This window comes from Epinephelus fuscoguttatus, linkage group LG19, assembly GCF_011397635.1.
Source record: "Epinephelus fuscoguttatus linkage group LG19, E.fuscoguttatus.final_Chr_v1".
NCBI classification, from domain to species: domain Eukaryota; kingdom Metazoa; phylum Chordata; class Actinopteri; order Perciformes; family Serranidae; genus Epinephelus; species Epinephelus fuscoguttatus.
This window is the reverse complement of record NC_064770.1, coordinates 16,750,375-16,776,636: the sequence shown is the minus strand read 5'-3', so window position 1 is coordinate 16,776,636 and position 26,262 is coordinate 16,750,375. Positions and strand designations below refer to the sequence as shown.

At 42.4% G+C, this 26,262-nt stretch overlaps 2 protein-coding genes across 2 annotated transcripts in view; one reads left to right on the top strand and one right to left on the bottom strand.

Annotated features, from left to right (window-relative positions):
* Positions 1–739: 739 nt before the first annotated feature.
* On the top strand, positions 740–8,608 carry tubg1 (tubulin, gamma 1). The gene is made up of 11 exons (XM_049562152.1): positions 740–989; positions 1,370–1,482; positions 1,719–1,886; positions 1,984–2,052; positions 3,166–3,245; positions 3,338–3,464; positions 5,223–5,309; positions 6,089–6,238; positions 6,375–6,527; positions 6,633–6,794; positions 7,364–8,608. The coding sequence occupies exons 1-11, from the start codon at positions 941–943 to the stop codon at positions 7,559–7,561; spliced, it is 1,356 nt and encodes a 451-aa protein (XP_049418109.1). The 5' UTR covers positions 740–940; the 3' UTR covers positions 7,562–8,608.
* Positions 8,609–9,015: 407 nt separating this feature from the next.
* The window catches only part of plekhh3 (pleckstrin homology, MyTH4 and FERM domain containing H3), a 41,224-nt gene continuing 23,977 nt past the window's right edge, over positions 9,016–26,262 (bottom strand). The window contains exons 5-13 of the mRNA XM_049562393.1: positions 26,009–26,166; positions 21,096–21,219; positions 20,188–20,485; positions 16,973–17,180; positions 15,989–16,116; positions 15,258–15,378; positions 14,326–14,814; positions 13,987–14,178; positions 9,016–12,463 (exon numbers count right to left, since the gene is read on the bottom strand). Of these exons, the coding sequence (XP_049418350.1) occupies positions 12,293–12,463; positions 13,987–14,178; positions 14,326–14,814; positions 15,258–15,378; positions 15,989–16,116; positions 16,973–17,180; positions 20,188–20,485; positions 21,096–21,219; positions 26,009–26,166 (1,889 nt within the window). The 3' untranslated portion in view covers positions 9,016–12,292. The remainder of the gene's footprint in view (positions 12,464–13,986; positions 14,179–14,325; positions 14,815–15,257; positions 15,379–15,988; positions 16,117–16,972; positions 17,181–20,187; positions 20,486–21,095; positions 21,220–26,008; positions 26,167–26,262) is intronic.

Below are 26,262 nucleotides of genomic sequence, written 5' to 3'. Positions count from 1 at the left end.
ACAATTATAAAGTTCGTTCTTGTCGTCTAAAGAAACGATTGATCATATTTCAGATGAGCAATGATAGTTGGAGGATTTAGTAAGCTGTGTCTACTTAAAGGTTTGGCACTACAGTTGATGGTTTGTTCAAAGATAATGTTTAAGCCTTTAGTGTTAATATTGTTCTCTACCGCCCTCCAGTGGTCACAATATGTAATTACAGCCTTTCATAGAAGTTTTATTTTGAAGGATTTTACCGGAAGCAATACAATGCTATTATGTCTAACTTTATATAGCGTTCAGTTGTAGTTACCAAACGTGGCCACCAGAGGGCATAAAAGGCATGATTCCTATAATGGCCACAAGTAATTCACGAGCAAAAGATGGAAACTTATTTTTGTGCTTGCTCCAATTTAGTTTTGTCTTGTAATTTTACATATGTGTTGTGAAAAGATATTACTAAATTTACAGTTTTTCCTTATTAATGTAATCTTACTCACTGCAAAATTTCATCAACTTCACGAGTGTCAAGGCAGAAAAAAATAGCATACTCATACTTCCGGCTAAGACATTCAAAATAAAAACTTTTAAATTAAAGTTTTACATTACATTCATAGTATAGGCAGCTAACCCAAAGCAGAGCATCCTTCGTGGTTTTTAGGTTATCTTAGCTCACAGACTCTGTACATCTAACCCGGATTTTCTGCTTTGAATGTGCCGAGTTGTCCTCTTTATGACCTGGCACGCTCCTACACAGTAGGCGTCGCTAAGCAGCTTCAATCACTGTTAGCAACCCGCTTGTAAACAGCAGAAGAAGTCCACCAGAAGCGTCACATCAGCACCAAGCGGGAAGGAGCGGGCTGTCGGTGAAGCGGTTTGAGCAGCAGTCTACTTTCCTTGTATTATTTAGCTAGCAAGCAGCTAGCGGGCTAGCTAAATAAGGAGCAACTGAGGACTGAACATGCCGCGGGAAATCATAACGCTCCAGCTCGGACAATGTGGAAATCAAAGTACGTGAAAGACGAAGTTAATATGAAGACTGCTACCACTCATAATGTTAGCCAATGTCCAACATTTAAGTTGGCTAGCTAAGATGATCTGTCATGTAACGAGGCTAGCTCAAAGCCAGTATCAATTCAAGCTATATCAAAATATAACACAAACATCGACGGTATTGGCTAGTTTAGCTGATCTGTGTCTAATGGGGTTTTTACATAGCAACTGTATCTAACGTAGGTTAGCTAACGTTAACTGTACAGCGTCACTCAGACAACGCTGTAGGTTACGATGCTTGCCGTGTTTACTGTTGTCTAATAAGCTTGTAATGTCACAAACTGCTGTTTAACACGAGCTAACGTTTTGCCTATCTGCTCCTTTGTGTGTGTTGTAGTTGGTTTTGAGTTTTGGAAGCAGCTGTGTGCAGAGCATGGCATCAGTCCAGAGGGGATTGTTGAGGAGTTTGCAACTGAAGGCACTGACAGAAAGGACGTGTTCTTCTATCAGGTAACTGCTGCAAACAATGCTTCTCTTCGTTATCTCTCACATCATGAGTTAAAAGAGGCACATCTTGTCTTGTCTGCACAGTATATGTTCAGTCATCATCAGACTGCTTGAAGTGCAACAACATGATTTTCCACTAGATGGAGTGGTTGTAGTAAAAACTAAAGTAACACTGCAAGCAAACCTCAAGACTGTACAGTGTCACCAGCTAACTCCTGTTTTTTCACAAAACTCAACAGGCTGATGATGAGCACTACATCCCCCGCGCAGTTCTCCTAGATCTGGAGCCGAGGGTGATCCACTCCATCCTCAACTCGCCTTACGCCAACCTGTACAACCCAGAGAACATCTACCTGTCTGAGCACGGTGGAGGTGCTGGGAACAACTGGGCTAGTGGATATTCACAGGTGATCACCGGAAATGACATGTTTCTTTCTTTAGATTTAAGAAATAAAAATGTAATGCATCTAAAACTCTGCTCCGGCTTTATGTCCCCTCCTCAAGGGCAAAAAAATCCAGGAAGACATCTTTGACATCATTGACCGGGAGGCAGATGGCAGCGACAGTCTGGAGGCAAGTCTGCCGTTTATCACATACCGACTGTCCCTGGGGCCGAGAGTGATCAGGGCTGAGGCTGTGTGGAATTTTAAAAACTGATTTAAAAGTAATGTGATATTGCTGTGTCTAGTGTGTAGAAATATTCCACAGTATAGTCTAATGACAGTCTTATCCCAACTGGAGCATGAACCCCAATAATGAGATGAGTTCGTTGTATATATTAAACCTGTAGAAAGGCTGGAATTTTGTCTGAATAATGGACAGATTATGAGACAGAAGGAGCCTGGGCACAGACGTGGAAAAGGCCCCTCTCTTTTCCTTCGTAGCAGCAAGATACCCTGACAGAAAGAGACCCAAAATGCCAACAAACGATGCAGCTGTGTCTTGTGTCTCTTCATAGTTGTTCTGTGTCTGTTTGTGGTTATTTGTTGTCTCTTTCAGAGATATGTTGTAGGTGAAGCTCAGGTGGCCCATTCAGTAATCCAGCCATGGTCTGAGTAGTATCAAGGAATACTTGTTTGCACTCAAGCATGACATCCAGTCAGGCTCTTGTGTCTCTGTTGTGGTTAAATGCATGTAAAAATGAATGACTTGAATACTATGTTAAAATGGTGCCAGTGCCTGTCATCTTAAGCCTTGCAAAGCCTCAGCCATGCCTCACTATTATTCTTAGCCTCTTTTTTTGGTGAACTTTCTTCAGCTGCCAGCCTTCCATAAAATAACACTCGCATTTCCCCTCTAAGGTCTGCAATTTCTGTAACTCATTCACGTTATGGCCCCACATTATTATTTAGTGTGTGCACTCATGTGTGCATTGGATAAGAAGGTGGGCCGAGCTGCCGTGAGCGTGTGTATGTTGGCAGGGTGTGGCGTGTAGAATGTCTGGTGATAATAGCCGGGCGAGTGTAGAAGGCAGGTATTATAGGGCTGTGCTGGGGGGTGAGGGAGCCTATTTGTGAGGTGGGGCTGCTGCACAACCATTTATATAACTGCCAAGGAAGAGAGGCATTTGCTCACCCACACACAGTCAGCTTTCTGCATCAGTAGAGTTTACAGTAAGCTTTTTACACACGTGGCATATGCTGTAAAGGTGAACTGTGAGTAATGAGTAACTCTTTGTCTTTGTAGGGGTTTGTCCTGTGTCATTCCATTGCTGGGGGGACGGGCTCGGGGCTGGGATCCTATCTGCTGGAAAAACTCAATGACAGGTCAACAAACGCATGCAACATTTTGGACAACTGTTATTTTAGTCAAACATTTTGAAGTGTGGTGTGTGACTAATATATTTTCTAATCTTTAGGTACCCAAAGAAGCTGGTGCAGACTTACTCTGTTTTCCCAAACCAGGATGAGATGAGTGACGTGGTCGTTCAGCCGTACAACTCGCTGCTCACACTGAAGAGGCTCACCCAGAATGCAGACTGCGTGGTGAGTCATAGCACTCATAAATGGATGTTGATTAATCCCGTTGCTCTGTTTTTGCTTCATAATGCAGCCATGGCTCTAAACAACCTTACAAGATTAAAACACAATTTTACACAAGCCCCAGTTCTCCTGTAAATGTGTCACACCACATTCAGAATGAAAACATGGTAGCTAAAGTGTTCCAGTATTAATGACCTGAAACAGGAAACAGATAATTTTACCTAAAAAGCTTTCAGTTACATTGCCAATAAAATTACGATGTGATGTCAGACTTATTAATAAATTTGGCCTCATGTGTTCTGACGTAAATGTTATGGGTCAATAGGCAGCAAGGAACTGCAAGTACACATGTCAAGCTGTTAAGACATCAAAGGCATACAAAACTCTTACATGAATAAAGTTTGATTAAGTCTCACAGGCCTATTACACACTGCAGTCACAGTGTCTGGAAAAAATATTTTATTAACATAAATCCACACTTCACTAGACGAGCTCTGGCTGGGTTTGTTTCATGTTGTGTTCATGTGATCACAGATTTTTCTGATTACTTAGGTGTTATCTTTGAAAGTAAAGTGCAAAGTGCCACACACTAACCACAAAACCTCACACCAAACCAGCAAAACATTATACACCTCCTGCAAAAGCAAACAATTGTTAAGACATTGAGTTTTTGTGTAAATACACTACACACAAACGGTCATTTGAATAAGCACATGTAGCACCAACTACACACTGATGGTATAAAATAAAGACACTTGTTCTGTTTGCAGTAAAGTTGTCATATTTGTATTAAACACACATACACACAGGTATCCAAATGTGTGTGTGTGTGTGTTCTAACATTTGTCAAACAACAAAAGTGCAGTAGAAGAAAACTGTTATAAAATTACAAACTGAGTGTAAAGTATAGAACGTGCATTCAGTTTTGCACACTTGGTAAATGCAAAAGCTACAAGTGTTATTAGTTTCAGAGACAGTGCTTCAAGATTACTTGTTAAAGCACTCAGAAAAAAACGCTAAAGGAACACTCCCCCTCCACCCCCGGAAAAGAAAGGGGGGGGGGGCATCACAAATATGAAGACAGATTGTTGTTTCACCCTCTAAGTTTGTGGTTTTGTAAATTGACTACCCAGTTGTCACTTGAGTTTTATGCATCTGATATTGCGGTAGACTTTAAGATGACATCAAGTCAAATTTAAAATCCACTGACCTAATTTGTGACACTACATACTACGACAGATGAAGTCTAATTTTCACTCCAGCCTGTTCTTCTGTTGAAAGTCTCACTTTTTAGGCTGCTTAGGTTCTTGTGCAGCAAACTAATAAAGAAGCAAACTGCAGTGCCAGCATTCAAACTTAATAAATCTCAATCCTAAATTGGTGATTGTATTAGTCTGAGATGCTCTAACAGTGTAATGGTGTTTCCTCTCTAATACCTACTTCCTCCAGGGTCTTGCATAAGGCCCTCATGTTGATTAAATTAGCCAGAGAGCTAATAGAATCTGCTCAAGAATTGGTCCCCCTATTGCAACTGTACAGTGTGTCTTTTATGTTCAGCCCTGCTAACAACAGCACACTGTGTTGCTCCGTAAGAGGTTCCTTGACTGCGTCATTGCTCTGATACCCTCTCACTTTTTCTTTAATTAACATCGTAGCAGTGTATTGACCTTCTGTGTTGTTCTGCTGCAGGGGATTTTCTTCTTTGTTTTCTCTTCATTTGTCTAATAATTGCCCTCTGTATGTGTGTGTTGTGTGTATCAGGTGGTATTGGATAACACGGCCCTAAATCGCATCGCCACTGACAGGCTGCATATCCAGAACCCGTCGTTCTCCCAGATCAATCAGCTGGTGAGTGAAAGACGTTGTTCAATGTTACAACCTCGACCTCCTCTGGTTGTTTTCTCAGCTCGTCAGTCAGGAGGCTTAAGTTATGCTTCTTGATTGCAGTCTGCCTGACTGTATTTAGACAAAGACAAATGTTGAGACAGGCTGTACTTGACGCATGTCGCTCACTTCAAAAATTACATTGCAAACTAGTTTGGTGAGTCGGTTGCATGTCAGACTGGATTCAAGCTTTCCAGGAAAGGAGTTGAACAGGGTTGCGCTTTCCAAGTACTATGACAGTTTGCTTTACAGGAGCAGCACTTGGAGAGTTTGACTTTAGGCTACACTCCTTTCAGGGCTGGTTATATATACTTTTTGTTTTACTTGAAACAACATTACACAGCCAATGTTTTCATCCAACATCAGTTACTTTTTGACTAGAAGTGATCTTTTAGTGTGTGTTGTAAAAACAAGATTTTTATGATGTAGACATTTTAGACATTGTGCTGGAGCAAATTTGAATTAATGAAATGATTTTGATGTATTGCCCAGCTTTAAATCTTTATTTTTTTAATGTATTTAAAGGTTTATTTGAGATAATAAACAAATTTAAATACTTGAAATCCAATGCATTATACAGGGATATAAAGCTAAAAGCTAACTTTCATCCCCATTCCCTGGGCAAGTGAACAAACACACAATACAAATAATATTACACTATTATATATATGCAGTTCACTTGTAAGTGCCTACTAGTTAGTTCATTTAAGGCTCTGTTTCTAATCAAACCTCCATAAACACAGGTTTCTACCATCATGTCTGCAAGCACAACGACCCTGCGTTATCCAGGCTACATGAACAACGACCTTATTGGCCTGATTGCATCCCTCATTCCCACACCCCGCCTCCACTTCCTTATGACCGGGTACACACCACTTACTACTGACCAGTCGGTGAGTGACATCATACAGATGGTGCAAAATGTTTTCATGTTAACCCAGCACCAGTGAACTGTAAAGTGTTGTTGCATTTAACAATTAATATTTAAAATACTGAATGTCACTTATCACTAAACACACTGTGTTTCAGGTTGCTAGTGTGAGGAAAACCACAGTGCTGGATGTGATGAGGAGGCTTCTGCAACCCAAGAACGTGATGGTGTCTACAGGAAGAGAGAGGCAGCCAAGCCACTGCTACATTGCCATCCTTAACATCATCCAGGGAGAGGTCGACCCCACGCAGGTTCGAGTGCACACTATGCATGCAAGGAATCAGTCTATATTCTTGTGAATTCCAAATAGCTAAAATGTTTGGAGAGTATTCAGTTTTAGTTATTCTCTACTGTAGGTGCATAAAAGCCTCCAAAGGATCCGGGAGCGTAAACTTGCCAGCTTCATTCCCTGGGGTCCCGCCAGCATTCAGGTGGCTCTGTCCAGGAAGTCACCATACCTGCCCTCGGCCCACAGAGTCAGTGGCCTGATGATGGCCAACCACACAAGCATCTCCTCTGTAAGTGCTCATCGAAGAGTTGCGTCACCTCAGCCTGTTCAGTTACACTCTCCTCCAGTGTGTACTTTTACAGTGGAGACGTGTCTGTGTTTGTTCTGGGTCAATACTTGAGGCTGTACAGTGTCCTAAAAATGAAGATGAGACACCACAACAGTGGTTGGAGGGGATTTCCACAAAAAATAGGTTTTGGATCGTCATCCTGTCAAATTCGTTGAAACTGTGAGCATGAACATGAGCTGTGAAGTTGAGGGAAAATGCAGTCCTGTGATGTCATTAAATTACTAACTGTTAAATGATTGAGAAGGTCCTTTACAGGCAGTCAAATTACAATGCCCAATTTAACAATGTTTTCCTCCTAAGGTCCTAAGTTTAAGTAAGGGGAAATTACAGTCATCTGAGGAAGTTGCAGTGAAGTCATAGTTTTCATTTTCCTTTTTGGTTACATAGAAGTTACAAACAAAACACAAAGTGTGCAAGTTCTGAAGAAGTCCCTAAAAACGAACCTGAAACTTACCCACTTTCCCAGCAGTAGATTTCATTCTGATGTCTTCTCTGTTGCTGTCCCACAGCTGTTTGAGCGGACGTGCCGGCAGTACGACAAACTGCGTAAGCGTGAAGCCTTCCTGGAGCAGTTCCGCAAAGAGGACATATTCAAGGACAACTTTGATGAGCTGGACAACTCTCGCGAAGTGGTTCAGCAGCTGGTGGATGAGTACAGCGCAGCCACCCGGCCTGACTACATTTCCTGGGGCACGCAAGAACAGTGAACTGACTTTTTGTCTTGAATCTCAACTACAGCCCAGTCAGCATACATGCTTAGCTGGTTTATTCTCACTCACCTTACGTCCCTTCTTGACTTTCAATTTTCTCCCACATATAGGTGTCCCAAAACAGACAGGCATTTGGCTATAGCTGCTTCTCTGAAAAAAATATATTTATTGGCTTGTTATAGCGTTATGTAGTATAGTATGCGTGTGTCTAGAATCTCGAGGGATGAGTGTTAACAGCCACTGTTATTATCATAACCAAATTGTAAAATGGACTGGACTGTATCACATCCTGGAGTGATGTTTAAATAGTTTAAATAAAACAGTCCTTACCTGTAAGTCCAGTGAGGGAAAAAGTAAAAGTTCTTTTTTTGCAAGTCTTGTGCAGAAAGCATTTTGTACAAAACACTCTATAAATGTTAATAGTTGTTTTTTTTTTCCCTTTTGCTAAACTCAGCTTTCCTGCCTTGTAGCCTATTTTTTTTCCAGCAATGTAAGACAACCCGTTGCCTTGTTTTGGTCTATTTTTATACCGAGTAAAGTACTTAAGTTTTGTGCTGTTGATTTACAGTAAAACGTCCATCGCCTACAACATGATTGCCTTGAATAACGAGAGTAAGATTGACAGAATGTGTTGCATGGAGGGTTAATGCAGGTTCTTTCATCCAAGACATTTCTGTCATGGTGCGTTGTACCGTCTGCTGCTGATACACATTGCTCATTTGTTACCACTGTACATGACCAACAGGAATGTCAAGTTTAAGTTGGGCTTGAGCCAAAAATTATGTTAAAACACCTGCTATATAAACGGTGTAGACATTTTAACATTATTTGCCACCTACATTAGAGAAAGTAACAGTTTGCACAGATTAACATGGTGTACAAGGATGGATTTCATTTGAACACTTCATCTCTATACCTGTAAATATACTTTGAAGAATATCTGATTCACTGGCACTCTCTGTATCGTCTGAAATGAATATACTGTTTGATGTTGCTTTGCTTGTTGGACCTGTTTGAAATGATGAATAAACACATTTTCTATTATTTTCTTTTTGCCATTTGAAATGTTTCTGGTATTATCTGGAGACATGCTTGGTAGGTTTTATGTAAAGGTCATTTTACTTCCCATTAGTCAAACCTACAGAATGATAAAACACCACTCTTTGTCCCTCACCTGGAGCTGCAGCATACTGGTGGCCGTTCGTCTAACTCAGTTAAGGCTCATTACCACAGGGGAACGTAAAGATACTTAGCAACGCTTGCTCAACCAGCTATTGTTTTTAACCAGAAAAGCTTCGGGGGAGGCAGCTCTCAGCTCTGCTGCTGGCGCCAAACTTCAGCCTTTTATAAAATGTCTGGTTGAAAACAATAGTCTTACACTGCTTCACTAGTCGAAGCACAAGAAAGCACATTTTCTGAAAACGAAACAAAGGAAATGACTGAATGGCTGAACATTACCAAAGACGTTATGGTAAAATGGTGCTGTTTTTTATTAATTACATACAGTATTTATAGTTTTTATTGCACTTCCAAGTTAGTTATAAACAAACAATAGTGCAATTAACTATACACACATTACATAAAAAGGTACCATGCAGCGTACAAACAAGCTTAATACAAAGCAACAACATCCGCAGTGTGATTTATTTTCTTTTCATACTTGTAGCTTGGAGCTGCCTGCAGCTGCAGTAGAAAAAGCAAAGACCTGCTTCTGAGCAGGAGACGGGGCTGACTGTGCAATGACTCGTCAAGGCCTTTCATGGTGAGATTTAAGTCTTGAGGCTGGTTATCACATGGAGTTGTGAAGAAGACAGTACTCTAAAATTATATTTACAAAGCCTATCTAAAGTCTCATCTACTACATTAAAATAAAGTGTATAAACAACAGGATGTCTTCATTCTTGTCTGACATTCAAGTTTAACGAAAAACGAGTAAATGTGAAAACAGTCAAATAAAAATTGGGGGATCTGTCTGCTTTGGGATAATTTCTTGTTATAAAAGCTTATTTAAAAAACATCTTTGGTCCATTGGTCAAACCCATGACTTGGCAAAACTTTGGCTTCACAAGAATACTCAGTGAACACAAAGACGGGGCTACACAGGATTTACACATCTGAACTGCTTTAAGGAGCCGAACCAAAAGCTTTTATGGCTTTTGGTTAACCTTATATCAAAACACATCTGGGTCTGCATTTAAGACATAAAGAACAGTAACAAAACAAAACAAAAAAAGCAAAGTTTGCATAAATAACTACAAAAGCATCCATGGCCTGATTAAAAAGATTTCTGTTTAAATAGCAGGAACTACAGATGCGTATTGCTGCTACACCAGAAACAGAAAAAGATGAGTATCACCTTGTAACGTCAAAAGTTGATCATTATAATAATATGTTTTTAATGTGATAACAGTATTTTCATATTATAAGATATTTTCACATTATTATGACATACAAACTTATCATGTTACAACTGTGGATGTATAAAGAGAACTGGATACAGCCTTGGAGGCGGAGCCCCGTTCATTCCTATAAAAGTTGCTCAGTGATGCATGAAGCCAAAAAGGTTTGACTTCCCGGGTATAATATTAACTAGATCTTCTGTTTGTTGGGCCAATAGAGCAAGCACACTAGAGACTTCTGTCAGCTGAGTGGCTAACTTCCAGTTTAGCCCTCCGCTAACTTGAATGGGGATAAAATGATTTAATCGTGTGGCTCTTCTAGAGTTAGGAAATGTTGTCAGAACAGATAATCCCAATAATGAAGTCACTTTGCAGGTGTTGTGATGCTCAAAAAAAATGTATCCACTGATTTACAGATGTCCCTTCCCTAATGTTAGTTCATGGGAAAAAGTGTAAAAATCCAATGACATCACGTGACAGACCAGGAAATTGTAGTTCCAGGGTTTGGCCACTAGGAAAACTGGTTTCAAAGCCTGTGCGGTTTCTGGGGGCTTGGTTATAACAAAATTTAAAGATAAACAGTATACTGTTTATTCACATCATAATGTGATCACTTATACTGTAAAAACATTTAAAATTTTATGTTATAATGTGATAACATATTGTTATGACATGAAACTCACGTTTGAATGAGAAAACAGTTTGCGGAGAAGGATAAATTGAGGGATACAGCTCATTTGCATGACTTGATTTGTTGGGTTGAGACATGGTGACATTCTGCATGATATTGTGATAAGTGTGCGTACACTGAGAAGGATTTTAATATGCATTGGGGTGTGTAAAGAGTCTGCTGTATTCGTTGTAATAATGTGAAAATAGCTTGTTATGATGATAAACCTTTACGTTATAACATGATACTTATGCATTTTCCGTTTTCTGGCACAGCAGCAATATAATGCTGTAGGGGAAACATGGGGAACTGCATGGTAAATATGGCGTCACTTCAGATCCAGATCTCTGACTACGGTTTTACGTGTACTCTAATTTTAATTCTTCCATCATATATACATTGTGAAAATAACAATAATAAACAGAGAAGCACCAGTTATTTTCAGCAGAGTAGAGCTGCATTAGGATAGTAACTGACATAAGCAAAATTATCAAATCAGTCAAGTGTTAACCAAGTTTCGTGTCAAGGATTACAGCCAAGACAAGCAGCACAACAAAGGACACATGAGAGCATTTGGTGGAGACAACGTAGACACAGCTCCAAAATCCTTTGGTTTCTGTGAGACACAGTTAACTCAGATCCTGAATGTGTAATCCAGGAAATGTATTTCTTGATCAAACAGACACACAGACAGACACACACATACACGCACGCACGCACACACACACACACACACACACACACACACACACTGATAATCCCATAGGTAAGAGTGTATACGGCAATGGCAGCCAAAGTGACTTAACTACAGAGTTCAACATCTGTTTCCAGTTCCAAGTTCACATGGCTCACTGCATCAACAGTTCCAGGTAATGCAAACCCAACCGGGACCTTATGAAAACCGACCGTCTCTGATGAACATGTCAGCATAAGGGCACGTGAGAGTAAAGTGAGTGTGTATGTGTGCGTGAAAGAGAGAGAGCCAAAGACGGGAGGGTGTGTGCGTGTGTGTCACTGAATGTTCTCAACACTAATCCAGCAGTGCATGAGGGATGACTGCCTTCTAGGAAAGGCAATACAAATATGGCACACTCCGAGAGAGACAGAGAGAGAAAAGAGACAGAGTAGTGTTTGCACTCTAAGCCATACCTTCATGAGGGGAGTACCACAGCTTATTGTTGCCATAAGTCCTAACTGTTGTGATGCTATCTCTCCCTGATGTTGCAAGGCTCATGCCAACGTCTCACATTGTCGAGGGGGGTGGGGTAAGGTGGGCTGGGGGGTGAGGGCTGTTGCCATGTAGAGTAACAGAGGTGGTTGCGTGACAGGATGGGGTGGAGGGTGTGTGACAGCTCATCAGCAACCGCATTGGTTTCTGTGGGTTTCTGGCCTCACTTGCAAAACAGAACCCCCTTGCCTTCTCGTCCCCTCCCCTCTCCCTCCCTCCTCCATCGGCCAGCTCCTTCAGCTGGAAAGCTCAGCGAGGGTTTATTTTCACGGATGGGGAGCGAAAACAGCCCTCTCTTTGTTTTGGCTGCCGTGCCGTTCCCAGTGGAGGAGGCGTGGTGTCCTGAGGACTGGGGCTGAGCCTCATAGGGGACACGTGGAGGAGGATGGTGGGGGGTTGGGGGTTGGGGGTTGTCCAGGTATGGGTCCCTCTCAAACTGGGTGCGAGGGCAGCTCCAGGAGGGTGGGCGTGTGTGTTGAGGCCAGGTGACGGAATCCCACCTCTGTGCTGTCTGTTATAGTGATGTCCGCATCTTCCCCTTTCCCTCGCTGGCGACGGATGGCACTGAAATACGCATTCATCAGCTGCATGATCTCAGTCAGCTGTGACAGAGAGAGAGAGAGAGAGAGAGAGAGAGAGAGAGAGAGGTCAGATTGGTGGCAGTCTCAGTGTCTGTCTGGCACTGTCACAGGAGGGTGGAGATGGATGATGTCATCCAGCTGTTAGAAAAACTGGATCCCCCAGAAGCAGAGGATGATGTTGTTTGACACACACACCCCTTGATCAGAAAAAAGAGGCCTTACAAGTGTGTGGATATTTCATCACTTTGACATATTTTGTGCAGCAGCTGTTGCAGAAACAAGTAAGGGCACTGCGCACAAGTTCATCTGTCTCTCCGTTACCCTGACCTTGGTGGACATGACCACCAAACCACCGTAAGCCACCATGACCATTACCCTTACTTTAGTCCTGCTAATGCTTGCCTAAACATTGTGTGTGAGAACACGGTCTAAAACAGTCTCAACTTATACCTACTCTTCAACTTTAACTGTAACCCTTAAATGAGCAGCTAATCTCACCCTCACCATTAACTCCAGGCCTAACCATAATCACCCCCTGCAAATCCGTTCTCTCTCTTTTTTTTCCTGCCCAGGACCTCAAAACCCTAAACATTCATGTAACTGCAATATAAAGCCTTAAGTTCATAAAAGTAGGAGCCTTACTGGGCTCTGCTTCAATTCGCCTGTGTGTCCAATAAATAAATAAAAGCCACTTTTGTGCCCCATGAGAGATCACAGAGGGATTTTTTGTTCCGTGTGGGAAGATGCAAGCAAATCTGCCCCGTGAAAGGCAAGATTTGTTCCCCACTGAAAACAAAAAATGTCTGTTTGGAAGAACATCCATGTTTCTGAGAAATGTTGCCTAATATTTTAATCTAACCACGGCAATAAAACTCGCCCCCCAGTTGCCATTTAATGCCAGGAAGTTAGACTTTTGGTGGTTAGCATCGGTTGGAGAGCAGGGGCAGGTTGTGTGCTCTCTATTTAGACCAAATTAATGAGTGTTTTTAAAGTGGGTCAGAGAGCTGGAAGGAGGGGGGGTATCATGAGCAGACAGCGTGCTTCTTTCACTTACTCTGCAGAACACTGCATGGTGATAAGGCCACTTGGCCCTGCACTGTACACAAACTGAATCCTGAATCCAGTAATAAGAGATTTTACTTCCTCTAACTCAGTAATGCTTAACTTACAGATATGGCCCACGATAAGGTGCCAGGTGGCCTGCTGATCATTTTCTAATTCACAATTAAAATAAATGGATTCTCACTGTTTTTTGTTTTTTTTTTAATGTTTTTTGTTTTTTTTTTACTTTTAATATAAATAAGGTGTCAGAGTGCATAAAAAGCATCAAACTAGAGCTTGTTTATCAAAAAAGTGCCAGGGAAAATCCCCAGACCCCTTGACAGAAATCTGGGCTAAGCCCTGTATGTCCTCGATTCCTAGAAACTGGCCCCCAGACTCCTCTCATTTTGCAAAAGTGGCCCCCGGGTAAAGCAAGTTGAGTATCCCTGTGTTAACCCTCAGCCTGTATATACCGTACTATTCTGTGGTGTGACCCACTATACCTTGGTGGTTTCAAACAGCAGATCCCGATCCCCAGCTGTGATCTTGAAAGTGTTGCTATCAGATACGCCGTAAGAACAGATCTGGCCATAAGGGAAGGACTCCAGGGCCTCTGCCTCTCCCTGCCGATACAGAGACACGGAGGTAGCAGCTACGCCCAGCCACAACTTCTGGGAAAAACTCCCTGTTGAACTCTGGAGGGAGGAAGAGGTAAGCAGATGTCAAAACAGCTTACAGTTATTCTTTAATTTACCTCAAGAGTCCTAGTGACTCTTAAGCACAGAGGGAGCAAAATCTCTCAGTCCAACAATAAAACTAAAGCGTGACATCACAATACTCACAATATAAAAGTCCACTTCATAAAGAGTGCATCCAAAGCCCGACCACTGGCGTGCAATTGTGAGGTAGGCAGCCATACTGTCCCTGCGGCTGTAGCCGGCTAGACCTTTCCAACGCTCCAAAATGGATCCCATGACAGCCGCTGCCTCCTCCTTTAGCCGACTCCGCAGGCGCATGTCCTGCTCTACTTTTTGCTTGTGCGCTGCTGTAGCTGTGTGGCTCCACAACGTCCCTGCCAGGAGGCCCGTGGGGAAGCGTTGCGTGGTGGGGCAGCCCTGAGCTGCCACCTGACAAGGAGGCAGGGCTTGGGGTGCAGAAAGGGACATAAGTACTCGTGCTTCTAGCACATGACCTGGGAAAAGCTCGTCCAGAGGTGGGCAGGGGGCATGTGTGCTGAAGTCACCCATCAGACACTGAAGCCTCAGGGAAGCTAAGGCCTGTAGGTCCTCTTCACAGGCTGGCAACTGGCCACGTACCACCATCTCATGGCACTGCAGCATGAAGCCCGAAGCCAGGACAAACAGGGAGAGACAGGAACAGGAGGAAAAGAAGGTACAATTTGTCAGTAATAGCCTCAGTCCTGCCATCAATCCTTTCTACCCCACCCTGTTTTATTTTGTCCCATAACTCTTTTATGGGAGTCCTCGGGAAAAATGTTCTAATGAAGCCAGTGCTGGCTGCCTTTTGCCCCCTCTGCACTACAGCCAGTGCTCTTAGTCATGCTTTTTATGTGCTGTGCTTTACTGCAATCACAGCTCATATAAGACATTAATGATTGTTAAGTAAAAACATAATAATCCAATGAAATACGAGGAATGAATCGCTGCAGGACAATAAATTATATCTCATTATCAGCACTGAAACAGTCACTCATAACAAAGACGCTCTCAAAGGAGGACTCTGCCCTTTGAGGAGTTGAGTTCTGCTCCATTACCTGCTCAAAGAGAAAGAGATATTCAATGCTGTCCACTGATATGCTGTCAGCATCCAACAGGCAGTAGAGCTTGAAACACAGTTTCCATTGGGATTTAGACTCTGCCTCTTTGGTGGAAAGGCTGCACAGAAGAGGAACAGAGAGGGTTAGAAAAGGAACGAATATACTAAAATACAAGCCTAGATGTTAATATGTTACAAGGTATTGCTTCTTCAATGTGTAATATTATTGTTAAGTAACTTGGTGGTTTGCTGAGTTTCATGTTTACTCACTGAGCAGTGTGAGGACACAGATGTCTACACTTGTTAATGAAACACAGGCCCCCTTTGTTCCAGCTTTATTGTTTCATTTGAGACTTTGCCTTGTACAACCAAATGACATCAGCTTCACCTTGGCTATCCAGCAACTGGCTGGCTTTGCTGACAGAAATAGGGACACCAATCTAGTTTCCCAGCAGGGTGTCATGTTTGACCAACAAAACCAGACAAGGTCACCAGTTATCAAGGATACTGGATAATGTTCAGCATGGGAGCTGGGCTAGTGAGGATAAATATACAATCCACTGCTCTGCTGGCATTCATCTAACGAGTGACAAATAGCTCAGATTCCTGCCAGACTTAGCCAAGGTGTTTTGATAGTGTTGTCTGTCTGCTTGGTTTTATTGTGTCTGACTTCCTCGCCGTATGTCTGTTTTATTTTACAGGGTGAAGACAGGGATTTACTTTTCGAACCTCGTCAGGATGTCTGCAATCAGAGTGCTGCCTGCGATCGGCTGCTCCCACAGTGCATTCTGCTCGTACAGTGCAAATGTGTTTTTGCTGTCTTGCAGGCCGAGCTTCTCCTGCATCCTTCGAACCACCTGGTGACGAGCAAAGGAAAGTGGGTTGAAAAACAGATGGACACATAAATGGTTAAACACTGAAGGGACCGTTCGCCCCAAAATAAAAAAAAATACATATTTTTAATTTAACCTCAGTGCTATCTATTCATCTATATTGTTTTGGCGTGAGTTGCTGCGTGTTGGAGATATCGGCCATAGACATGCTTGCCTTAACTTGAATATAATGGAATTAGGCGGCACTCAGCTTATGGACCTCAAATTGCGAAAAAATAAAATACATTTGAAAACCTCACCGACAATGTCTTGCCCTAGAATTCATGCGTCTACTGATGGACAAGAGGGTTGAGCTTCTGACACCGTGAGACGTAAACATTACTCGTGTCCTCCTCAGCTGAGCTGTTACTTTAGCTAGCTCAGCGGTGCAAGCTGAGCTGGCAGTACAACATTACATTATTATTGTCTATTTGTGCATGACAGTCCCACACTCACACTAACTTATCGCCAATGTTCATGATTTTCTGTGTCTGTCTGTTTCTTTGAGCATCACAAGCTGAGTGCCTTCTAATTCTATTATTTTTGGGAGAAGGCAGACATCTCTACAGCCAATATCCCCAACACTCAGCAACTCACACCAAAAAACAAAAAAATAGATTTATAAAAAGCACTACAGGTAACAGGAAAAATATGGATTCTGGATTTCGGGGTGAACTGTCCCTTTAAGAGTGAAAACAAAAGAGGCAGAGATGCAGTTACTGGTTAAGATTGTTTATTAATGTCATTATACTTCAGATTAGGCTAGGATGTTTTGAACAAATCAAATGCTGAAAGACTGAGAAAAGTTGTGCTATGAAGTATAATACAAATGTGCCCATACCTCATTGGCGGTAGTGTGTGAGCTGATGTACAGCTGGCAGGATAGGGGCCCAGGGTAGTGCACAGTGCACAGCATCTCCTGTCGGCTCATCAGCATCTGGATCTCATCCCAGGATGGCACACACTCTCGACACTTGGTCTTCTCCAGAGCCTCGCTGATGAATGACGCATAGTTATCCATCTCAGACTCAGGACTCTGGCTCTGGATCCTGCAAGAAGGAGTGACAGTGAGACGGGTGGAAACGTACCATGTGCGTGTGTAAGCGCATTTAGAATTTCTAGATATTTGCCAGCAAAATGAAAATATTTGACACTTAAAAGGGAGAACTTGTTAATGCTTGTGATGTCAACAGCGATTCAAAGTCTGTAACGTGTTATGCTATGATTATGGACTTTGCGTCATCCTTTTGATTCAACAGAGTTCTTTATTTTCTTTGGGTTGGCAGTGCTCGAAAGTCAATGAGGCGAGGAATGACAAATGTTCTCACTTTAGCTCTTAGGGACTTAAAAGGCTCAACATCCCTCAATCCTTCAAAGAAAAGGAAAATGGCAAAGAAAACATGTTTGACTTTGGGTAGCGGACGAAACAGGAAAAGGTGTTTCCGCTCCTGTGAACCAGAGTGACCTGCCACTTCCTCCCTGTGGAGTGTCCAGGAGTGGTAGGTGTGGATATGTGTGTGTGCTTTAAATGAGGGGGCACAAAAGCAGTAGACACACACTTCAACTGGAGCCTGAAGTCTTACACACTTTGGGGAGTTTGAAAGGTGTGAAAAACAACCTGATGCAGTCATGAGCTCAGCACTGTGTAAACAAAGAGAAAAAAATAGGAAGGAAACAATTATACTTCAATGTTCATCCCAAAATACACAAAACAGAGGACAGAGAGAGAGAGGGGGAATAACAGGGCCTCAAACATTCTGCCAGACAGAGAGAGGCCCTCTCATTCCCTCCAATGTCTCGCTCTCTCCTAACTATATGGCCACAGGGTGGGATTTGTCCCGCTGAAACATAATTAGGAATGTTCCACTGAGTCTATGTGATCCTTCCTATACTCTTCTGTCTTCACCCCTCTCTGCTCTTTCCTCTTTTCTTGCCCCCTCCTCCTCCTCTGCTTTCTTTCCTCTGGCCTGCTCTCTCTGACAGCAGACATTCCCTGGGGGTTTTCTCAGGGCACTGGGGGAGTGGAGGAGGGTTTCTGGGCCCACTTCCCAGCTCCAGTCTTAGCTCTGCCCAGCTGCAGCCTCAGCACACATCCACAGAGTGAGAGAGTGTGTGAGAGCGATGGCAATGCGTATCAAAACACACGGGCAGCAAGTTCCACAGCTTTATTATGAATCGCCATTGCATGCGACTACTCCATTAGCTAGAGGGTGATTCCCAGTACAAACGTATAGATAGAAAACTGTAGTGGTTTGATGGAATGGCGTTAGACAGAAAATCTGTAGCAGGAGCTTAGCACTGCTAATAACTTAGATTAGCATGCTTGACAGAGGGGCTAATTCAGACCTGTAAATCCAGCCCTAAAACACTGGATCAGTCTGGGAGAACATGCTAACAATGTGAAGGCATATCACGCTACTATATCTAAACTGGTGGTTTGCGGTGCCGGCGCCTGCTTTTTGTCCGCGGTCTGGGCCCCATGTTTTCCCTGCTACTACAGACTACTGGTTCACCTTCACCTGCAAGCATTCAACCTGTTCTCACTCATAATAACCAAATACTGATTTCTAGTCTGATGTACTATTCTTATGGGAATGGGATTGAATCTTGTTGCTACAACTTGTTTTCACATTTCACTCAGATCACTTACCACTTTTGTGTAAAATCATTTTCATGGATATGTTAGGACACATTTTTGTAGGGTGCCTGACACAGGCCATACTCTGTGGGGAGTGGCATGCTTCATGTTTAGAATTTTAATCAATGAATGGATAAAAAAATGTATTTATTTTGTAGTTCTCATTTTACGATAGTTTGTTTGTTGAGTTTTGTCTTTTTCTAAATATATAACATCCTCTACAGCGCCTGTGTCTCAGGAGATAGAGTGGGTCATCCACCAATCAGAAGATGGGCGGTTTGATTTCTGGCTCTTCGAGTCTGCATGTAAACGAATCCTTGGGCAATATACCAAACCCCAAACTGCTCCCATTTGAGTGCATGTGATTGTTTAAAGACTGAGTAGCAGGTGGCACCTTGTACAGTAGCCTTGGCCACTAGTGTATGAATGTGTGTGTGCATGGGTGAATGTGAAGCGCTATAAGTGGTCAGAAGACTAGAAAGGCGCTATACAAGTGCAAGTACATTTACCATTTACATAATGGTGCGTATTTATGTTGACAACCAGTTGACAGTTGTGGAGTTTAGGGCGGAGGGTTTATATGTTCATTTACAAAATGTTAAGAAAAAAAAGTAATTTTCATCAATATAAAATAAACACTGTTATAATTGTGGTTTCCATTACTTAAAACTGTCAACAAAAGGATTAGCTGCAGTTTTTCTCCTGTCTTCCACAAGTCATGTTTCCCACTGGGAGAAATCAGAGCCAGCAAAAACAAGAACATTTTCCATTTGTAATTACAAGTAGGAAATTATGTTAACAGTTTTCTTCAGGATTTATTTATTGTAAACTTAACATGAATAAATCTAACCTCAACGTGGCATAAGCCATTTCTTATTTTCCAGACTATATTGTAGTTTATCTATGTAAACAAAACAATCTATTTAAGCTACATTCTGCAACTTAAAGGTACACTCTGCAGGAATTGTTCACTGCTGTTTGGAAACAGACAGTGAAAGCCAACCTCAGATTCACTCTTGTTTGGAACAAGCTTTGTCTGCTAGGCATTGCGCCTCACTATACTTGAGTTTCCAGCACCTTGTCCACTATTTTCATAGCATTCTCTTGGATGCGTGCTGCTTACAGTCTGCTGCCTGGTGGCTACATTTTTATAAAGTCTAGACTCACCTGTATACTGTACCTAGGAATGTTCTTAACACAGCAAAATAAGAAGAAAGGGAGGGGAGGGTACAGTCTCTGAAGAAAAATACACCACCACACAGTTCAAGTGAAGACTGACAGGGATTAGATTTGTATGCAACACCTCACTTCTCAGTACATGTTTCATTTGAGGCCAGTATTTGAATTTAATACTTAAAAACATTGACGTCAACTGTATCACCTCTGCCAAACATCAGTATCCTTTGTATGCATCTTACCTTTTGAGGTGGAATCGCAGGTACTTGAGCACGGTGGGCCCAGGTAGGAAGGTGCAGCTCATGCAGGTCAGAAGCTGCCAGTAGCGGAGGTGTGCGGCTGTGTATGGGGCAGGCGTGTAGCTGGTCTGCTTCACCAGCTGGCAGTAGACCTCATCGCGAAGAGGCCGCAGGTCCAGGCAGGTCTGCAGCACACCCTGGATGATGGGCACCGGCTCCCGTGCTGATTCCAGCTGCTGCAGGCAGTTGAAGAGCTTCACAGCCTCCTCGCGCACCGAGCCATAGCCTTTTCCGCTGTGGTCTGAAGAGAGGAGGCAGAGGAGTGGTGTAACACTGTGTTATACTTTGATGTTATTTTTGTTTTCTTCATTTTTTCTATGCTACTTCAGGATATCTGTATGATGCCAACATTGTTTTGTGTAAACATCAGAAGTTTCAGCTATAAAACAATTACTTGTTACATATATTGTTGTCTAATTGTCTTGTGGTGTGTCGCTGTTTGCACTTATTTTAAAGACACAACCGGGCCAAGTAAAATCCTGCACTGCATTGTGCTAAATGCTGCCTCAGCAATTCAAACAGATATCAGAATGGTTTCCAATTAGCAATAAAGCCCTTGAACGGTAGTTACAGGAAATGGTTTGCTAACTGCATACACATACAGGGTTGAGTGGTCAGTTTCTGTAAATAGCATAAATAACTGTTAACACAGTCAAGATTACAACAGCTTCAACAAAGACTCAGCCATCAGCACTGAGATCTGAGCCTAACTATTTTGTAATCTAGTTGAATTCTAAATCTCTCATCATCATTATTATTATTATTATTATTAATATTATGATTATCATTATATTTTTACTTGCAACTTTGTTGCTACGATAATGTATGACGTGTACATGTTAACTACTTACATGTGTGCTCCAGGCTGCCATAGGGAAAGGGCAGCAGAGGAGCATACAGGGGGCCCTGGGTGTACTTGAGGATGGGATTGTGCTGGTAGATGTGCTCCACTACCTCAGGGTTGAACTTATTCTCCTACAGCACACAAGTGAAAAAAAATTGATGCTAACATCAACAGACAAAGTAAAGAACAAACTTTCATATGCCTTCAATATGCCTACAGCCAACCTGGAAGCAAGTTAGTGAGTGGGTGATTGAGTATGTGTGTTTGTCTGTCAGGGGTTACTGAGGTCGATTTGACAAGGGTCACAATTCAGCTCTGGCAACTTTCAAAGCAGCAGGAAGGTCAAGTGATGACCCAGCAAACCACACTAGCATGACTGACACGTTATATTTTATCCACTGGTGTCAATGAGTTTAGTGTGCGTGTGTTTGTGTCTTTTGCTGCTTATGTGGATAGATGCCTTCCAGCGGTACAGATGGCTTCCATGCTACTGCCCTCCAGCACCTGTTGCTCATTAGTAACGTTGCCACTGCTCTGGCTCTCTCCTGCCTCTGCAGCCCCCTCAAACCAGCCACCCTTTCTCTCTGGCTACAAGACCAGCCCGCTTCCCCCCCTCCTTACTAGGGCAAAGTTGACACATTCTTCTGAAGTGTTTGGTGCACACTAGTGACAGGCTTGTCTGTTTGAAACGTGGGAATGAGATGCTGCTCTGTGAATCACGTGCAGCAGTATACAGCACAACATACAACATCAGATGAAATGCACGCACTGTACATAAATGGTTAGGTTTCTTATTCCCTTTGGTCTTCCCCAACAAATGCAGTGCATTTTGGAAAATACCCCCTTTTTTTCTTCCTTGCTAAAAGCTAGATGAGGGATTGATACCACTCTCAACTGTGCACGGTGGATATAAAGCTACAGCAAGCAGCTTAACACTAGCACAAAGACTAAAAACAGGAAAACAGCTACCCTGGCTCTATCCAAAGGTAACAAAATCTGCCTACTTGCACCTGTAAAGCTCACTAATTAAAAACTGAAACGAAAAAATGACAATTTGCCATCTTACACTGGTTGCCTGGCAACTAGGGACTACCTAAAACTTGGTATTTTTTTAAACTTGGTATGTTGAGCATAAAGGCCTACAGAACATACTATTCATGTATATGTATGTATGTATGTATATATATATATATATATGCACACACACACACACACACACACACATACATACATACATATATATATACAGTACAGGCCAAAAGTTTGGACACACCTTCTCATTCAATGCGTTTTCTTTATTTTCATGACTATTTACATTGTAGATTCTCACTGAAGGCATCAAAACTGTGAATGAACACATGTGGAGTTATGTACTTAACAAAAAAAGGTGAAATAACTGAAAACATGTTTTATATTCTAGTTTCTTCAAAATAGCCACCCTTTGCTCTGATTACTGCTTTGCACACTCTTGGCATTCTCTCAATGAGCTTCAAGAGGTAGTCACCTGAAATGGTTTCCACTTCACAGGTATGCCTTATCAGGGTTAATTAGTGGAATTTCTTGCTTTATCAATGGGTTTGGGACCATCAGTTGTGTTGTGCAGAAGTCAGGTTAATACACAGCCGACAGCCCTATTGGACAACTGTTAAAATTCATATTATGGCAAGAACCAATCAGCTAACTAAAGAAAAACGAGTGGCCATCATTACTTTAAGAAATGAAGGTCAGTCAGTCCGGAAAATTGCAAAAACTTTAAATGTGTCCCCAAGTGGAGTCGCAAAAACCATCAAGCGCTACAACGAAACTGGCACACATGAGGACCGACCCAGGAAAGGAAGACCAAGAGTCACCTCTGCTTCTGAGGATAAGTTCATCCGAGTCACCAGCCTCAGAAATCACAAGTTAACAGCAGCTCAGATCAGAGACCAGATGAATGCCACACAGAGTTCTAGCAGCAGACCCATCTCTAGAACAACTGTTAAGAGGAGACTGCGCGAATCAGGCCTTCATGGTCAAATAGCTGCTAGGAAACCACTGCTAAGGAGAGGCAACAAGCAGAAGAGATTTGTTTGGGCCAAGAAACACAAGGAATGGACATTAGACCAGTGGAAATCTGTGCTTTGGTCTGATGAGTCCAAATTTGAGATCTTTGGTTCCAACCGCCGTGTCTTTGTGAGACGCAGAAAAGGTGAACGGATGGATTCCACATGCCTGGTTCCCACTGTGAAGCAGGGAGGAGGAGGTGTGATGGTGTGGGGGTGTTTTGCTGGTGACACTGTTGGGGATTTATTCAAAATTGAAGGCACACTGAACCAGCATGGCTACCACAGCATCCTGCAGCGACATGCCATCCCATCCGGTTTGCGTTTAGTTGGACGATCATTTATTTTTCAACAGGACAATGACCCCAAACACACCTCCAGGCTGTGTAAGGGCTATTTGACCAAGAAGGAGAGTGATGGAGTGCTGCGACAGATGACCTGGCCTCCACAGTCACCGGACCTGAACCCAATCGAGATGGTTTGGGGTGAGCTGGACCGCAGAGTGAAGGCAAAGGGGCCAACAAGTGCTAAACACCTCTGGGAACTCCTTCAAGACTGTTGGAAAACCATTTCAGGTGACTACCTCTTGAAGCTCATGGAGAGATTGCCAAGAGTGTGCAAAGCAGTAATCAGAGCAAAGGGTGGCTATTTTGAAGAAACTAGAATATAAAACATGTTTTCAGTTATTTCACCTTTTTTTGTTAAGTACATAACTCCACATGTGTTCATTCACAGTTTTGATGCCTTCAGTGAGAATCTACAATGTAAATAGTCATGAAAATAAAGAAAACGCATTGAATGAGAAGGTGTGTCCAAACTTTTGGCCTGTACTGTATATATATTTGGTCTACTGCCTTGTGAGCCTGTTTGGGCATGACGCCAGATACTACACTGACATCAGAATATAGATGTTAAACCATGTTACCATGTTATGATGGTCAACTTGACAATATATCAGCAGTCAGGCTAAAAAGTCATTTGAAAATCTGCGGGGAAGTCTAGTCACAGTTACAGCTGTGCCAGCAGTACAAGGAGCAAAAGAACATCTTTGTAAAACAATGTTCATGGTTTATGGTTTTGCTAGCTTATGCAAAAAAGTGACGAGACATCCAAATGCAAGCCGCTTAGAATGTGCATCAGGCACACAAAACTCTGTGTAACACAGGATGTATACCACCCCAAGTGAAATACCAGGTTTATTATTTGTCCCTGGCAACTGGTCCTGGCCATGAAATAGCCCTGCACATAAGCTTCCATATAATGACAAGTTATCGTACACTTTGGTTTATGTACGGATAAAACAAACGAGAAATGACATGTTAATTGATGAGCTTAAGAGGTGCTGGTAGGCCAGTTTTGTTACATTTAAACAGCCAGACTAGCTGTTTCCATTCGTCTTTATATTTAGCATACAGACCTGTGAGTGGTATCGACCTTCTAATCAAACTGGAATGAAAAGGAAGCATATTTCCCTAACTGCAGAACTTTTTCTTTTAAGGATAATTCTCATTTATAACAACTTGGATCTTGTTTTCATTTTTGTCCATCATTTCTATCACATATACATTAACATTGACATGTGCTCATCAAAGTCATTACTAAGATCTAGTGAAACAGCAACATTGCTAATGTTAGAACAAGGCCAGTGGAGTCCGGCAATACAACAAGCCAGAAATTAAGATAGATTATCTATCTTTATTTGAAAGCAAAACAAACATTGAGTACACCTGAAATGTTGCTTGTAATTCCTGAGTGCAGAGGAAAACTGCACAGCTACATTATAGTAGGTCAGAGTAGTGCTGTGAGTTGAATTACAAAAGTCTAGGTAATAATTTCACGGTTTGTTTGTCCTTTAAATGTAACATGTGGCAGATTTAAGATTTAAGAGCAGTTCGCCTATGTAATCTGTTCATCAGATCTTCTCTCAATTTTCTCTCTTTCACACAAGGCCTCTGGCTGTAGGTCCAAGGCTAACACTGCAATCCCTGCTCTCTCTTGTGTCTGTGGCTAGTACATGAATCTATGCTTAAAAGATAAGCGAGCAGTCCTGTTCACACAAAGCTTCCTCTGTTCATTTTCTCTTTGGTTTTTGCAGCAGCAGTCCTAATCTCACATTGAAGAAGGAAAATACCCCACCTATTTGAGAAAGTGTGCCTGCTTGTAAAGGTGAGAGAAAGCAACACACTGAGATAGAGAGACAGAGGAAGAGACTTCAGGAGGAGAAGCAAAACAATGAATGAGGAGCACTTTAAAAGCAGGCCCCCTCTGTTCCTTCAAAATATAATCTTGGCCCCTCCTGGCTAAGCAGACATAGGCAGACGGAGGCAAGCAGATTAACCACTTTCTTTGAGATTAGAGACTCTCGTTGGGAGATTACGGAGACAGGAGGCCAGGCAAAGGACTGCTTATCTGGTCCCTGCTGCCTCACACCAAGCCCTCCTCTGCCAAAACTGCCCCTCTCTTCACCCCAGGCACAGACTGATGCAAGACGAGTCATCTGTCTGCTCAGTGAGATTCCAGCATGCTGTGTTCTCTAGCAACCCCTGGCCTAAAAATATGGCTGTCCTTCATAAATACACTTCACTCTCCTACCACATGAGAAGGTAAAGCAAAAAGCATCCTTTCAAATCCACATGTTCTGGACACTCAATAACTAGAAATACCTTTATCTTGAAATGACCTGTCTGGCTCAGGTCTGTTATTATGTCCTGTCCCTGTGTGGTGGAATAAGATGAGATCATTCAAAAGAGAAAGGCAAGCAGAGGAAACTTGGACTGGACTCCTGGCCTGATGATGCCGTGTAGTTTCCATAGTAACGGTGCGGTGGGGGGAGCAACAGCAACTGTGTGTATATGTTTGTGTGTGTCACGTGGCTCACCTCAATGTCTCGAATCAGGAGCTGTGTTGGTGTTTCCACTGGTGCTTTGGTATCAATGATTTTCTGGATGGCACATGCCCAGTGGACAGCCTCGTTGAAGTGCTTGGTGTACAGCCTGTAGCAGTGCTTCCGCCCATATACTGTGATGCTCCAGTGGCCTGAAAGAAACCCATAAAACATTTTATATAATTGACACTTGAAGGCACCTTATCTGAAAGTGTGCTTTAAGTAAACAGGGAAGAGAACAGTTAAAT

Coding starts and splice junctions, on each gene's coding strand:
- tubg1 (XM_049562152.1), top strand. CDS start 941: ATGCCGCGGGAAATCATAACGCTCCAGCTCGGACAATGTGGAAATCAA. Junction 5,310..6,088: donor TCTCCCAGATCAATCAGCTG/GTGAGTGAAAGA, acceptor CCATAAACACAG/GTTTCTACCATCATGTCTGC. Junction 6,239..6,374: donor CACTTACTACTGACCAGTCG/GTGAGTGACATC, acceptor ACTGTGTTTCAG/GTTGCTAGTGTGAGGAAAAC.